We start from the raw sequence: 17589 nt of genomic DNA, 5'->3' as shown, positions 1-17589 counted from the left end.
ACTCCTACGATTGGAAAGAGCTGAAATGATGCAAGCATGAAGTAACAGCACACAGGGAAACAAACAGTTCAGAGTTGGGCTTAAGTCTGTCAGTGGCTCATCATAATTTATTTTCTGCTAAAATGTACAGCATTTAAGTGACTGACTAAAAAGGTAACTCATAAATACAGGACTGTTGCTCCATTAATTAGTATAGTCAGGATATCCCTCTTACATCAGACTGCCATTCTGTACAGGTACAAAGGCTACAAAATAAGCTATACAAACAGACACCAATACAATTTCTCTTTATACATGCCATCTGTTTTGTCTATTAACAAGGCTACTGTTCTACATTTCAGTAAAATATAAATCAGATGTTTTATAAAGATAAAAAAATTTACATGTGGAATGAAAATGCATGTTTAAAGGCATTTCATAAAAGACCAACTTTGGGAGTAAATTGACAATTTTCTGAACTGCCCTGTGAAAGGTTGTCCCCCCCCTTCTTTTTTTGCATTCCCTTCCATTGATTTAGAATTCTACATGTACAAATACTGACATTTACTTCTATTTTGTCTGAAATTGCTTTAGTTTGTATAAAAACAAAGCTGCCTCAGGTAAAGAAACTTGTTAAAAAGTAACAAATTATACACAATTAGCGATAGAACCTTCGAAGCTGAACACCCAAAAACATGACAACGTTTTTAAAATCTTTTCAGTATTAGAAACAACAAAAATATAGTTTCATTTTTCCTTCCATAAGAGGGAAACCTAACCAAGGCCATACATTTAATATAAAATTGCTTGCTTTTAAGCACAACACTGTACAGTACTACTCTGATGCACTGTCACTAACAAAGACATTATAGCATGCTAAGTTTCACCTTACACTTAAAAAAATATATAAAATGTAGACTTACAATAATTTAAATAATATGAAGGCATGAGTACAGACTTGGAAACATAACCTTGCGATTGTTAAACAGGTACATTGAAAAGGCTTACAATGCAGGCACATTTAAAAAGGTTCCATGAAGCAAGTCCAAAACAAAATAAAGGGGGGGAGGAGAAAAAAATATTTATGCAATCATAAACTGCAATGCAGCTTGAAGAGATTTACATTTAAACGTTACATTAAATTTTGATGATGTAAGGCTTCCCATAAATAGGGAAAAAGCTAAAGATTAGCCATTAAACACAACTTTTTTGCATTCTTACCAAGTGCTGGTTTTTTAAGAAAAAAAAAATAAATCCATAAAAGCGAACAATAATATTGAAAATGAACACAATAAAAACTACCTCAAGTCATCAAGCTGACTTTCATTGTCTGACCTTTTGCAGGACAGGGGTCGTTAGCGATTATCGTCTCATATAAGGCCCGTTTAAGGGTTGTTTGGGCATGCCAGTGTTCACGTAACTGTGATGACCCGCGGGACTGTACATCATATTGCCATGGGGAGGAGCCTGCATGGGCTGCTGTGGGTAAGGCTGAGTACCCATCATGCCCATCTGCATAGAGTACTGCGGAGATTGGTTCATGTACGTTGTGCTGCTATGGTAACTCCCATTCATCATGGGCTGGGTCACACGGTACGTGTTCATTGCGTTAAGTGGCGCCATGTTTACGTTCATCGAGTTGACGTTATATCCAGGAGCGGGCATGAGGTTCACACCCATGTTCATGCGAGGCGCCATGGCTAGCGTCCTGCTTGGAGCCTGCATGGTAACGGCCTGTGGACTCCTGCCGTACATCTGCTGCTGGTGGTGAGGAGTCAGCGGTGCCGATTTAGAGCGGATTGACACGGGATGATGATGGTGATTCTTGGGTGCAATTTGGGTCTGCAGTCTTTGGGAGGGGGGCAAGTTCATGTTAGTCGTGCCCATGTTGCGCTGCACCATCATAGGTGGAGGAGTCATGTTAGGGGGTGGAGTCATGGTGGCCTGTGTCTGAGGGCCTCCGCCTGTGACCGTGTGTGGAGGCTGAGACAGAGGCACCAGAGCGGGGTTATGAGGGCCGAGCTGCGAGGGCAAGGAACCGTTGTTGTTGGTGTAAGACGTCATGGGATGAGATGCAGAGTGGCTAAAAGGCAGAGGATGGTCCATGAGAGTATTGGTAAGCTGCTGGAGCTTAGCCAGGCTGAAAGTAGCTGAGGGCTGTGCATAGTGCCCGCCCCCATACTCACCCTGGCCCATCCTCTCATACAGCCCCAGATTCGTGGAGGGGTTGTTTGACTCGGGGAGGTCAGAGAGCTGCATGGGTGCAGGAAAGCTGCCAGGCATAGAGCAGTGAGACAGAGACTGCTGGTGGTGCTGATGCTGATGGTGTTGGAGTTGGTGTGGGTGGTGTTGGTGTGGGTGGTGATGGTGGTGGTGGCCATGGCTGTGCACGTGCCCATGCCCGTGTCCATGCCCGTGTCCAGGCTGCCTCTCTGGTACACAGCCTTGTGGGGATTTGACGCTGCAACCCTGTGGCGAGCTCATGCTGTTCTGCTGGAGCATGCTGCAGGCACCAGTATTGTTCACCACAGGGCCGGCCATCTGCTGGGACACGGCACAGCTGCTCTGTCCATGGCTGCCACCGGAGGAAAGGTTGCCATAGGAACAGCTGCTCTGGGAAGAGGTGCCAGCGCTGGCTCCTGTGGCACAAATGCTGCCACCAAGCGTGGAGTCGTAGCTGCTGGGATTCTCATAGTTCTCTGTCGTGCTTTCGATGCTTCCGAGGTCACTGAAGCCACTGTCCACTACCTGCTGGGAATGGTCAGACACAGAAGGGACATCCATCATTGGACTCGTCTCCATGTTATTATGAAGGGAGTGCACAGAGATTGCGCCTTGGTCTGGGCTAATCTGAGTGTAGCTGTTCTCTAGAATGGACACAGCCGGGCTGTTGACAGACCGCACTGACTGACTCGGGTGCGAGTGAACAGAGGACAGTGGACTGCTGTGGTCGGACTGCTGGCAGTCATCTACTGGAGTCATTTGGGGACTCTGGTCTACATGCACATATCTTTGCAGGCTGCGGCAGGCCTCCTGGGTCTCTGCACAGTCCTGGAAGTGCCGCTCTTGCTCAGCCTCCTGCGTTAGGGACTGAACCGCCTGGGCAGTTTCCATGTCGATCTCTGGACAAATACTGTGGTCCTCCTTTATTGCAGGCGTCAAAGGACCAGCATCTTTTTGGTCAACATTCTGACTGCTCTCCTCCTCTTCCTCTTCATCAGATTCAGAGTCAGGCTGATGGTCCGAGTCCACAGGGTTGTCCTGCGTGTCCACGCAAACTAATGCGCTATCGGAGACCAGCTCTCCTGAAGACTGCGCAGGAGGATCCTGATCCTTCTCTTCATTACAAGAGTTTGCCTTGGGCTCAGAGTTATCTGGAGGCTCTTTCTCAAGTACTGGTGTAGGATCCTCCTTCCTCAACTCACCAGAATCCACATGGCCATCATCCTCATCATCTGCATCATGATCCTCCACATGAGAAGGTTCCAGTTCTTCATCCTCCTCTTCCTCATCATCGCGCTCATCTGGGGCCTGGGGCTCACTACATTTATGCTCCTCATCTGGCTCCTGGCTTCTTTCCTGTTCTGTACTTTCAGGCGATTGTTCATCACAGTTCATAGGACCTGACGTAGTTTCCTGGCTCACAGCAGCACAAGGAGAAACGGCCACAGAATCGGGTTTATTTGCAGGCTCGTCGTCCTTGTGTTCTTCACCAGGTTCCTGTGGCTCGGTGATCATGGTGTCAGAGTGCAACTCTGGCTTCACAGACTCTGGTTCGTTTAGAAACACTGACTCTGAGCCTTCAGGAACAGAAACAGGACTGTCCACCTGCTCCTCCTCTGGTTCCTGCTCCACACTGACCATGGGCGTCTCAGGTGGTGTGTAGAGGTTGAGTTTGAATCCCATCTTTCTCTCTTTCTTTAGCCTCCATTTAGGAGGCCCTCGCTTCACTCCTTTGGGCCAGCCCTTTTTCCGCTTAACAGGTCGAGGATTGTCCTTTTTCACAGCATCTGTGTTGAGAAGATATTTTATTAATTAAGTGAATGTCCGAGTATGCCCTGAATAAGCTTAGAGAAAGTGTGCGATAATTTCAAACAAGCCTAAAAACGGACAACAAATAATTACCTTCAACGTGCTCTCCTTCCTGATGATTTGAATGATTGTCATCTTGTCTTTCCTTCTTCCTTGGTCTACCGGGCCTGCGCACAACTGTTCTTAGGCTGCTCTCCTCCTCCTCTTCTTCTTCCTCACTTACTTGCCTCCTGACGGAATGGCCGAGCTGTGGCGCAGGGCTCTCCACATCAGAGTTTTCAAAAGGCTCATCCAGCACCTCCGTTCTCTCCGAGATGGTTTCTGTGGTGACGCTGCTGTTGATGCGCACTCTCCTTCTGCCCCTTTTCCTCCGCAGAGGGCCTGCTCTCTGTGAAAAGAAACAAATCCAGTATGAGGGATTTGTTTAAGGCACTTTCCAGACTTTGCATCAATATCTGTCTAGGGTCGTTTGTTCACAAGTGGACAGCAGGACGGGTAGCCGGTCATTTGGTATTAGCATGCGTCTTGAATGCTCGCTCACTTTAAAACAAGCCCCCAAACAACTAGCCCATTTGCAAAACTCAAAGTGTTTATAATTTAGTTGGTGGGCAGTATTTCCTAATAAAACAGTCTGGTGCTTAGTCAATAAAAGCTTTACTTTCACTGTCAAAGGCTGACTGCATGGCATGTTGTACAGCTTTTGCTCTTTCTGCTTTCACGTTTTATTTATGCAACCACACCAATGAAAAGCAGCCCTTGGCTGAAAGAGAAGGAAGTAAAAACCAAAAGTAAAACGAGAGTCGCAGACAAATTTAGTCACTGCTCAGCAGGAGTGTGGGCATGCACCGTCAGAGATCAAGTTTAAAAACAGTCCTCCCTAATCCACGCTAATGCTAGCATTGCAGGGCATTCTGAACGTCCTAGAAATTGGAACTGTTTATTCGTTTATGAATCTTACATTACTGCAAAGACATTGCTCATTAACCTGTAGAGAGGTTACATATCTTTATAAAGGAAAGCCTATCACACTTACACAGCCTACAGCTACAGAGTCTACAGGGACTGGTCCAAATATATTCCTAACAGTGTGCCTGCACTGTAGTTAAACTTTTTGCATTTCTAGAACATTTCCAACAGATCGGTGTTTCAAGCTCTTGTCTGAAAATTTGTTTATACTGTGTCCCTTTATGCTATTTGACCTTATGGCTTTAATGGCAAATACTATCCAATAGTATAAATAACGTTTTCTTTAACCGTGTTGAATGATGGCTGCCAAAGTTAAATAAATAAATAAATAAATACATACATACATACATTTAATAAAAAAAAAAGCCCCTTCCACATCCAATACTGTCCAACATCAAGACCACCTTTAGAAAATGTGTCAATGTACAAATATCACACGATGCTACTTTTGAATATGATGCAGTATAAAAACAATGCCATTTCTTTAAACATATTTTTCGCCTTTCACCGAGGTTATAAAATGGACTCGCGTTAATTATTTAAACTTATATTGTCATACGTTTTATCTTATTGTCATAAATAACGAACAGCTATGAGAAAACTTACACAGATATGTTTATATGGTAACAACCATAATGGTTATGGAGAAGTGTTCATGAGAAGACTTTGGGTAGCTGAAACATGCACAGAAAAAGCAGCCAACGAAGAACAAAAAAACCTGTTTATCTTGGTCCCATGCAAAAAGCACGAATTTGCAAACATTAGTGACTAGGCAGTCTTTTGACGCTGATGATGCATTGCCATTCATAGTACAAACATAACGTGGTCTGAGAGATCCGATCACAAGATACATTTGACCCCGTTCACACCTTTATTTTTCCAATTGAATGGCCTGTGGCTCAGATACAGTGGTCTGAATGATGGAGCTTTGCATTTAGATCCTAAGGCATGGCATTCAGAATGTGGTCACATTTCCCTATGTTTGGGGCGGCTGTGGCTCGGGTGGTAAAGCGGGTTGTCCACTAATCGCAGGGTTGGCAGTTCGATTCCTGGCCCACACGACATGCAGAAGTGTCCTTGGGGAGGACACTGAACCCCAAGTTGCTCCTGATGGCAAGCTAGCGACTTGCATGGCAGCTCTGCTACCATTGGTGTGTGAGTGTGTGTGTGTGAGAATGAGAACCAGTGTAAAGCACTGTGTAGAACCGCTAAGATTTATATATATAAAAAAATAAATACATTTTAAAAAAGCGCTATATAAGTGCAGACCCTTTACTTTGGGCTGTCCGTTTATAACACAATCACTGAAATACCACATCTGAATGGAGACTAGGGGAGAATCCAATATACGTACAGAGTACAAGTTAAAGAGAGATAAAGTTTGTTAGACACAATAGTCCCTAGGACGCATGGCGATTCCCCCCCAAACTGACCCCAATGCACTCTAAACCAAAAAGAAGAGGTTTGGATGAGGAGGATGCAGTTAAGGATGATGCTAAACATAGGGAAATGTGACCACATTCTGAATGGCATGCCTTAGGATCTAAATGCAAAGCTCCATCATTCAGACCACAGTATCTGCGCCACAGGCCATTCAATTGGAAAGCTCTGCCAGCATGAAACCCCAAATGAGAGCAAGCAGGACCCAGCTCACCGCACGTCCCTCAAAACATATTCTTTACTGGACTTGGCTGACTCTTAGGAGACATTCTGGGGTTTGCTAATTCTACTGCAAATATCTCAACATCGCATAAAAACAGTGTTTTGTTTTAATGAGGACACGTTTACTTGATTCACACACGCCGATCTAAAATTTCAATATTGCCTAAACATAACTGAATGGAAAACTAGACTAGCTCTTGTCAGCAAAATAAATATATGGTTTGACTATTTCCTAAATAAACAGATACGAATATTTCTCATTCCAAGGGTGTCTATTCACAGAAAATATTTAGCCCGATCATATGAGGCAATGGTGCCTAGTCAATGCTGCAGATGGTGTATGCCGTAAAAAGCAGTGTTTAGCAACTTGCATCGGCTTGATGACGTTAACAGCATTCCCCATGATTACCTTTCGCTTGAGCCCTGGAGTAGACTGGGATCGGACTGAAGTATTGTCATCGCTGCTGCTATCTTCACTGACGTCCAAGTCCTGCTCAATGGTGCTAGTTAGCACTTGCTCTGGGTTCCGTCTGGTGTAGTTGTTACACTTGGTAAGAGGAGGTATCCTACTGCTCACCATTCGTGCTCGCTTCTCAGTGGCTGGGTCGCCGCATACTGCAAGATTTGCTTTCTAGTGTTCATAAGAAATACAAGAGGTGGTGTACGTTAGCCAGTCTGCTCGGACTGCAGGGATATAGAATGATGGGGCATTTCTGCGGTAAAGCGTTTACTTCCTGATTAGTCAGATCTAAAAGCATTTATTTTTAACCAAATGTGAATTATTTTTTTTCCCTTCTATGGAACAGCTTATGTGTAATGTAGAGATCTGATCTGGGTCACTCAGGAAGCTCAGTAGTAGTCTTCTTCTGTGAACTCAGTTTGAACTCTCAGAACTCCAGCTGGAAACTTATTATGCAGACCAGCACAGCAAGTGACCCACAGTTATCAGCAAATTTATAATCATGATATTACACAGCTATATAACATGCACGGCTGGTTTGCACATAGTGTAGCCATACCCTTATTAATGCGTTTCAGGCAAGGTTAGTGGACCATCAAAAAATATTGTCAAACAGTCCACAGACCACACAGTAACAGCTGACCACACTGGGAACAGGCAACCGTTTATGGTTTGGGGTATGGGCCAAAATATGTCCCTCTCCATGTTCAGTTTGTTATAAGAGGTAAATTTTATACTCTGGTTCAGCATGGGGGTGTTCAAATAAAAATGCTGTTAAGCCAAGCCAGACAAAACATAATCCGAACCACCAAAGTATTGGTTTGTTCTGAAAAACTACACTGCCACCAGTTAATGCTACACCAACAATAACAACCGTGTTTAAAATAATAATAATAAAAAAACAAAAACAAAAGAGGCAATGAAGCTGATACCTACCTCTATTCCTATTCTGTGCTGGCTCTCTGAAGGCTTTCTGTAGACTGATCTAGCAGGAGTCCAGACAAGACGGTCAGGGTCGACCTCATAAAGACGCGGTTTCTCTCGAAGCCTTGACATGTGGTTCTGGATCGTCTGATGCTTTCGAATGATCACAAATCTATACAACAGAACAAACCAGTGAGAAACCAAGAGCAGAGAGAAAATTCCATGCAGTCAAAAAGAACACCACACGTGGGCAATAACAGCTAGAATAAGCACAGGCTCCAGTTCACCCCAGTAGTTTAAAGGCTAGCGTTTGTGTGTTACAATGACTTGATCTATGGACTAGACAAAAGCCTGTCAAAAACTGTGTGTGAACAAGACAGCAAGGGAGGCAAACCTACCTGCCATCCTGCACATCAATCATGTCGAGCTGCTGGAGTGTGGTGGCAATGTCATGGGGACACATGCCTGTGGCTTTGCTCATTCCCTTGATGCTCACGCTCTTATCCGGGTGATTGTGCAGGTACTCCAGTATGACACTTTTCCAATACGCCAAGTAGGACAGACGACCCAGATCTGATAGAGGCTTCTCCGGGGACCCGGCCTGGCCCTCCCTCCTGGAGAGTAAGTAACCTGGCAAGAAATGGGGGGGGGTGTCAGGAAATCTGATGTCAAGACTAGTTTGACTCTATAAACAAGACATGTTGCTTCTTCTGCAGGACATAGATCTACATTTATTTCTCAAAACCTCATATACAAGTTCAATAGCTCCCCAGACACAATGCTGGCCTGCAGAAAAGAGAGAACTCCCCGGAATCAGGCTCTGGTGACTAAACAAAGAAAGATGGGCCTGATTAAAGAGCTTCTTTAGCCATGATTAGACATAAAGAGCTGCCCTCACGTTCTACTCTTTCATTAGTGGCCATCAACTTCATTAATGCAGCAACCTGGGAGGAGCTCTCAGAAGAGAGGCACAGAGCACTCACACCTCAGTTTTCTCCTTAGCCACCATGGAACAATTGTACACGGACATGGCACTAATAGATTAATAATAACCACTTACAGAAATTTACATTTTCACTTTAGAAATTTCAAGAGCAACAACCAGCACTAATAAAATGTTTGATGGGGAAAGGCATTTATAATATTCAAATTCTGTATTCAATTGCATGGCCTTTTGGCTGCATCTGTCTGCAAAATGCAGAAAGATTAGTTCATAACTCATGAAATACAACAAGTAAGATTTCAGAAACAGCAACACACAAAAAATTAAATAAAAGAAAACTTACTGAAATCAATGAGGAACCTCCCAAATCCTTGCCTTTGGTACTGGGGCATGATCATTATGCACGAGACGTTGTATTTCTGCTGGCAAAGCTTTTCCTGAGGGAGAAAGAAATAGATAGTGTATGTCAGAGCACTGCCAACGCAGGCAATTCACCGCACCTGCCGCTGTCCTCGACTGAACCAACCTAAACATGCAGAGAGAATGCCACTGTTCTCAAATTCAGAAAAACATGCATGGACAATACTGGTCAGGGCACAGCAATAAAATGGGTTAGAGGCTCAGGGCCTCCCCAGTTGTACCATAGTATTACAATTTATATACGTCAATAACTACAGGAACATGTTCATAATTAACAAACAGCATGTATTCTAGTACCTTTGAGAAGTATCCTATAAGATGGCAACCTTTTTCATCATTTCGTGATAAAACATAGAAAAGGAAAGGCTCCACGTCATAGTACAGCGTCTTATGGTCAAGAAAAAGCTTCGCAAGCAGACAGAGGTTTTGGCAGAAAATTTTGCTGATGTTTCCATCAACCTAAAGAAGACAGAAAAAGAGTGAATACGTTAACATGACACCTTTACATGTCGCAGAACTTTAATAAGCAATAACGAGTCCACCATGAAATTACCTACTAGTTTTATTCGGGGGGGGGGGGGGGGGGGGAATAAAAAAATCATATTTTGGGATCCATGTTGAAATCAAGAAACACGCTTTATTAAAAAGACAAGTTTTTGTTTAGTTGCAGACAAATTAGTAACGCCATCTTAACATACATCGAAAACCATTCAATTTGATACCACAATTAGCAAAATATCTGAATTCAAAGACCTCTCATGCTTTCAGACACTTCAGAGATTTTTTAATTCTCAACATCTGGAAAAACGAGATGGCAAAATACTACAGGTGTTAAATTACAGATTCTAATTTATGCTGATTACAGACCCTGCAAGCCATCTATGGATTTCAGTCCATATTTAAAGAGCTTTTTAAGTGCTCACAACGTGCCTGGTTGATTAATAGCAAATGTTAACCAAAATTAGTTAATGCACGCAGATCAAGTTGCCCTCCAAGCTCTTGGAAAAATGGGGGAGCCTGGCAGATCAATGCCCTTCATTTATGTATACAGGATGTAGCTCTATGCAGCATTGCTAATGAAGATTTGATTAAATTAAGATGCACACTCTTAGGAGACTGCACACCACACTGAAGATGCTCAACTGACCTCGAACACAGAAAGGTTATCCTTTCTGTAGATCTCATTAGCTGGCGGATGAAACCAGCCACACTTCTTTGAATGTCTTTGCAGAATGTCCTGGCTTTTCATGTACTTCAGACAGAACTCGCAGAGATACAGCTTCTGTAATCTGAGGGAAAGTTGGAAAGTGTATGTAAGTAATGCAGACTCTTCTCTGTTGAACTGTTGTCCATTTAATAAAGCAGAGCAGAAGAATTACCGGGAGTATTCTGGAGGATATGGTGAAGAGTACCATGTCTGGATTTCGTATTTCCCAAACTCTATGAGCGATGGGCCGTGATCACCGCCGCTTACAAGTTCAGTCCTCTGTTATTGGGGGGGGACACAACACATTAACTAATGATTAAACCAATAATTAAAAACATGTCTATGACACATGTTTACACAAAGACTCCATTCACCTTTGTGGTGAGCTCCTGGGTATGCTTGAACATCTTAATGTCCTCTTCAGTTACTTGGTCATTAGACGAAGGTAGCCTTGTTTCCTGAACTTCTCTTTTTAGGCATCTCAAGGAATTTAAGACTATAATAATAAAAAAATAAAAAGATGTAAGAGAAACATTATGAAAAATAATAGAAGAAGAAGAAGAGCAGGATGCTTTGTAAAGCATTTTGTAAAGCTGCCATGCAACATTAACCTCGTAATGGTTAATCTGAAGTGTTTTCGTGTACTTAATTTTTCGATTTAGAACTGGATTTAGCAATAACTACAAAAAGGCAACATTCATCAAAGAACATCTACAGTGGGGTTTTTTTGCATTTAAAAGAATGCCTTAAAGCCGATTAGGCAAGACCACCTGCTTACCATGATTTTGGTCAGACCATGTGCCATGGTTTTGTCCATGTGCCAGGCTGCTCCTCCCAGGTGTGGGGCTGCCCCTCTGTGGGGATGCCTTAAACCTAAACCTGCCTAACAACCTGTGCTTCTTCAGGAAGGGAGCTCGCTTAAAATGAAGTGCTGTCTTAAAGGGCCTTCCTCGCTTAGGCAGCCAGCCCGAGTCTGAGCAGGACACACGCGCTAGTTTGCTACTGAACTCTTCAATGGGCTTGTTACCATGGAGCTGCAAAGGCGTTGTGGGTGAGGAGGAAGCATCCCGGGTGGATTGGCCTCGTTTAGGTGGTGCATAGCTGGGCAGTCCCTTCTGCCGGGACTGTCCCTGAGTTGCGTAGATGTGAGAGAGCCCATCAAAAAGTCCCTTCAGCTGGCTGCTGCTTGCAAGGCTGCTGAGCGAGGGGGCGCTCGACTGGGACGAGGAGCTCTGAGGAGAATCAGACTGATTGGGATTCAGTGACGTTGGGCTGTGTCCTGATAAAGAGCAGGGGGTAGTGAGTGCACTACATAGGGCAGTTATCCTTTGGCTGGTGCCTGTAACCGTCGAGACGGAACGAGGATCGCACAGGCGTTTCCGGTAAGTCCGTTTGTTAGGCCTGTGTGGTTCAGAAGACGTGGACGCGTCAGCACGCATGCGTCGCCCCAAGGGAGAGGGCGTGAAAAATCTCGAGAGGCCATCGATGAGACTTTTGGTTTTCTTGTTGTACGGAGGCAGTGCAGGCGAGGAAGAAGCTGGGGTGGAGGTCAGGGGGATGCTGAGGCTCAAGCGGCTCCGTGTGTCTGAGCTGTACGAGACGGTGTTGGATGTGGGTGAAGTGCAAGTTGAACTCTTAGGACCCCGACCATGTTCCCCTCTCTCACACAGCTCAAGGGTTCGTGCAGCACCGCTGCCTGACCTGCGAGGGACACCAAATAGACATGAACGATTAAAACAGTCCAGAAAAAAAATGCTGTTCAAAAACGGTAGATACAAGAGTCTTTATTTAAAGACAAACAGCTCATATCAGCCGAGTAACACAACAGATTAGATTCATGGCATAATAACGTGTTGCCTGTCAGTGTTTCTCAAACTATTTGTAGCTAGGGACCCCTTTAACTGGAAAAATTTATTCCACAGATATACACTACAGGTCAAAAGGTGAGAAAGACTTATTCTTCATTTTTTTCTCTCCACATTTTGGAATATCAATAATAATAAAGCCATCAAAACTCTGGAATAACACAAATGGAACTATGGGAATTATGGTCTGATAACAGATCCAAAATAATTTACTATTTTAGCATAGACACCCTTTTCCCCTAGAATTTCCAGAAATGTATTCTTGGCATTTTCTCAACTGATTTCTTGAGGAATCTCCCTGAGATGCTTTTTAAACAGTATTAAAGGAGTTCCCACCTATGCTGAACTCTTACTGGCTGCTTTTTGGAATATTTCACTCCGAGTCATCCATTAAAAAAAAATATTTTTTTTGTAAATAAAATGTTAGTTTTCTAATGAAAGAAATGAATGTGTTGGCAGAGTTATATTTTTGTCTACAACACCAATTTCAAACATTTAAATCATACATCTTCAGATCAAAAGTTTTTTTTTAGATCACGAGAAACATTTCAGTTGAGTGTCTCCAAACTTTTGACTGGTAGTGTAGATTTATTTTTAAACATTATTTAAAACACACACACACACACATACATACACATACACATATATATATATATATATATATATATATATATATATATATATATATATATATATATATATATATATATATACACACACACACACACACACACACACACACACAAGTGTCTATTTATTAGAGAGCTTTCTGTTCCTGAACTTTCCACTGATATTTATGGGCTAACTTCTCTTACTATTTTTCAGAACTGTAAATATAAAAACACACAAAGACACGCACACGGACCACCCAGCTATGCTTCACCGACCAACGGGGGTCCCTGGGCCCCACTTTGATAACTATGGGTCTACATAGTACTACTGCTCCATGAGCCGATTCGCACTGGGTGCTTCAAGTGCAACTGTTATCATACCCTCTGAGGCCCGGTGCACACACACACCACAGTTAAAAATAGAACAGAATAAAATGCCCTTGGCTAAGAGTACACCGTTAACAACCTATAACTAAAGATGGTGTCCTAAGAGCGCTGGAGAAACGAACGTGGCGGAAAAAGGCTTTTTATCTACAAGAAAAAGGTCACAGATCAGCAAGAAGGAAAACACAAGGAGTTATAACCCTAAGCATCAAAACTAAGAACAAAAGAAAAGTGAGAGAAATATTTTATCATACATTATTTGATGCACGAGATTTTTCCTCGGCCTTCCTGGCTTTGCATATCGCCTCCTGATCTGCGCTGCTGTTTTGTGCAGCAGTCGTTTTTCCTCCTGCTCCTTTGGCCTGCATACTTGGCAGATCCACATTCCTAGGGGAAAGCCAGAAAAGAAAACGGAGGTGGGAGAAAGACGAAAGGAAAAAATTAAGAGAGCAGGCTTTTAGTTAAAGATCATAATTACTGAAGCAATTCTTGAAAAAAAAGAAGAAAAATATGCACTGCTGACTCATGGATTAATTTCTTTTTCTATGAGGAAGTTAATAAGTAGTACAACAATAAGAATATTTTTATATTCAGCCAACTTGTCATTAATATGAAACAGTTGGTCTGAATCTACAGAAGGAAAACTGCTGCCGGTTGAAAAGAGACTATGTGGGAATAAGAGAGGGGGGGAAAAAAAGCAACATCAGGAAGGCCATAGTTCATTCTTATTTAGCCAGAAAGCTGTGTGTAAACTGGTACTTTTAAACAGCTTTACTGCCTGAATGTGAATGCACTCACTTAACAGAACAAGCTGTGGGAGTGCAGAACTCGAAACATATCAGGCATGATTAATGTTTCGATGCTATCTACTTGATGCAAAACGGGCAATTTGGAGAAAAAGCCTCTCGTACCTTTTGGCATTCTGCAGAGCGGTGGGTCGCAACACTCCATATGAAACCCCCGATCACAGGAGTCACAGAACAGCATCTCATCCTACAGACAAGGACAGACGAGCTCAAACTAAAACAACTGGCGATTTACTGATATAAAAGAAATACTAATAATTAGTCTGGCATGACCGGGAGCGTAAACACACTTACAGCATTTTTCCCCTGAACTTGACAGGAACTGCACGTTTTACATTCGATGCATTGCCATCGTAACGCCTTGACATTTGCAGTCAGATCGGTTGAAAACTTCAGACAAGATGGATGGCCTGCAGGAAGAAAGACACAAGCACTTCAGTACAAGTAGCCAAATTTAATGAAGTCTTATTTCATTACAAATGAGTCATTTGGCAGAAGACCTTTATAAAAAAAAAAAAAAAAAAAAAAAAAAAAAAAAAAAAAAAGGACTCTGTCATGCATTTCAATAGATTGAAAGTCTCCAGAAAGAGTCACGTCACTTGTGTCAAAATTAATCAGGTCCAAACCTGAAACGGCACCGGGTCAGACTGGTCGAAGATCACCTTAAATATTTGCACATGAATAAACAACACAGTGCGTGCGTGCGTGCGTGCGTGTGTGTGAGAAGCCTCGGCAAGACTGGTGTGCAAATGCACAGTATTATCAAACACTTCTGAGTAGGTAATTAAAGATAATTTGATCTTAACGAGGCAGAAACATTGTGCACACACAACGTAATGGCAATCAATCCATTACAGTCATGTAAAGGCATGTCTGCCTCGATCTCAAAGGACAGCAGGCCAGCTGTGTTTTACAGTGTGAACTAATTTTCCGTACTTTCAGGAACACTTATTGAAAACCTCCCATGCTGCTCAGTCAAACCCAGCCATAAACAAAAAAAATTTGTCACAAGAAGCATGAGTCCTCAAGGCTTTTCAAAAATGATCGTCGATGCAAATTACAACAGAAAAAAAAGACGAGGTGGTTTATCAGGCAGCAACCTGGCAATTCTGATCCTGAGGAAAAAATCTAAGTCATGCAATCTACCCTAATGGCATGGAAAAACATCTTGACTACCAAAACGCGTTTCCTTCATCCACCAGTAATGACAGTAAAAGATCACTGTCACAGCTTGTCGTAATCAAAAACCTATTAAAAAGAAAAAAGGTCTTACCACTGCTCCCACAGTCTGCACATGACAGCAGTTCTTCTGGCGTCTTATCTCGATTAGACTCCTTTGTGCCCAAACAGAAGCTGCATATAGGTATCGGGTCAGCACGAGGCTAGAAACAAAAGACAAGAAGAAATGCAGTTAACACTTATTTATTCAGGGTTCTTTTCACATTTCAAAAAGCTTCAGAAAATTATGCAAGCAGTATATTTTTACACACACACACACACACACACACACACACACACACACACACACACACACACACACACACACATTTCAGAAAATCTGTTAAAACATAACACCAAATGAGCTCTGGGAGATGCTGAAAATGTCAAACGTCAAAGCTGGAGCGCAATTTAAATTCTCATGTAAAGCAGAAGAGTATTCATGCCTCATAATAACAGTCAAAATCAACCAGCTGCTATATTCTGGGAATTGAACTCCATAGCTGCAGAGCTGTACATATGAAGACGATGAATAATAATAGTATGGTGATAGTTATGCTACGTTGAAAAGCAACACTATATCTAAAAAATTATTCTGCCCATAATGTCAACACCACAAAGGTGAACAGTCATCACTGAGAGATAAAGATGTCAAAAACACAAAGGTGATGAAACTACTGAACAGTAGCATCAGCATCCTACAATGTTTGAAGAAAAGACCAAAAAAAAACCATAAAGCAAAGTTTCAACACAAAGCTGTAAACTCGGTGCTGCCGGCTTGTTAATATTTTTAGAATGAGGTAGCTAGCGGCATCGTAAGCTTTTAATGTTGGAGGTTTAGCGTAACGTGAGCACCTGTGTGAGATTTCGTGTATTTTTTTTCACCTGTGGAAGATATCCTGCAGTGTTTGAAGATTGAGTCATGTGTTGTGAGCGTGTAGTCAGGTGACAAGATTTCACTCCTCGTACAGTGTTCTGAACACTTGCCGGCTAGAACAGGTGTTTTGGGCCAGTGTTTATATTCTAAACAAAATATAAATTTGCTCTCTGAAAGACATCAATCGCAACTAGTTTCGTTCAGAATGTTTCATTACGTTAAATATACTTTGGTTAGTATAACGTTACGGTGTTATAAATGGCACCAATAACGGCACCGGTAACAAAGTGCTTAAGGGTTAAGCACAGTTCAGAGGGGGGAAAAAAAAAATGTCTAATGTTTTCATTTCTTCGCTAGCCCATTACATTATGCACAGCACCACCAAGGTATTACAGAATGTTCAATTGGGTGCTAAAACAAAACCAATTTTTTGGCCCTTCACATAGTCTCAAACTCTTTCTTCCCCAACCATTTTCTATTCCAGCAAAAAGAATAATACAAGTTTACACCAGCCTGAGGACCAGTCGGGCGGGGGGCGCATCTCTTGTGACACAGTGTCACAAGTTGAGAGAAAACATTTAGTTCATTCTCTCCCAGAAGGCTTTTCAACAAGAGTCACTCTGATCCATCAGGGGACTATAAATGAGATACAGATCAGGCATCAGAATTACACACCACCAAGTCTAATGCGGGGCTGCCATCTCTGGAGATCCAGGCAGCCTCAGCTTCCTGCTGTGCAGCATTTAGCCTATGAATATCAACTGTGTTCTGGTGAGAGATCTGTTGAGAGTAATGCAAGCCTAATTGTTTTATGCAACAGGCAACCAACCCCCTCAGAGATCTATTAATAAACCTGGCGGATCATCCATTTTCAGATGGGTTATGAATAACAAGGCTGGTTTTCATTCAAGTGACAGTCGAGGAGATGTAATCAATGCTCCCTCAATGGGACATGCCCTACTTCATACAAGTGAAGGGTGTTTAGTCGACACAAATTAATCTTTATTCATTGATGTAAAAAGCTTAACCCTCCCCATGGGCTGGCATGAACAAAAATACACACTAAATAAACCCACCATGCACATTACACATAACCTCACCTGCACGCCTTTCATTTTAAACACTTAACATTCAGCCAAAATTGGCTTTAGGGTAAAATTTTGGGTTGAAAAGCACCGATATTTCCTTTTATTTTAACTACTATATCATATAGCATTTTACAAAGCTTGTCGATT

The 17589-nt window shown here is 42.5% G+C and overlaps 1 protein-coding gene across 1 annotated transcript in view; it reads right to left on the bottom strand.

The window, feature by feature from the left end:
- Positions 1-87: 87 nt before the first annotated feature.
- kat6b (K(lysine) acetyltransferase 6B) overlaps positions 88-17589 on the bottom strand; it is a 40207-nt gene continuing 22705 nt past the window's right edge. Inside the window, 17 exon segments of the mRNA XM_053621557.1 lie at positions 88-2287; positions 2289-2392; positions 2395-3989; positions 4105-4399; positions 7049-7270; positions 8036-8195; positions 8422-8653; positions 9310-9403; positions 9684-9845; positions 10534-10675; positions 10766-10872; positions 10968-11089; positions 11372-12294; positions 13708-13840; positions 14365-14446; positions 14554-14669; positions 15533-15641. Of these exon segments, the coding sequence (XP_053477532.1) occupies positions 1342-2287; positions 2289-2392; positions 2395-3989; positions 4105-4399; positions 7049-7270; positions 8036-8195; positions 8422-8653; positions 9310-9403; positions 9684-9845; positions 10534-10675; positions 10766-10872; positions 10968-11089; positions 11372-12294; positions 13708-13840; positions 14365-14446; positions 14554-14669; positions 15533-15641 (5544 nt within the window). The 3' untranslated portion in view covers positions 88-1341.

The sequence above is a fragment of the Ictalurus furcatus genome, chromosome 3, assembly GCF_023375685.1.
Source record: "Ictalurus furcatus strain D&B chromosome 3, Billie_1.0, whole genome shotgun sequence".
In the NCBI taxonomy this organism is placed as follows: domain Eukaryota; kingdom Metazoa; phylum Chordata; class Actinopteri; order Siluriformes; family Ictaluridae; genus Ictalurus; species Ictalurus furcatus.
This window is presented reverse-complemented; position numbering and strand designations above follow the sequence as displayed.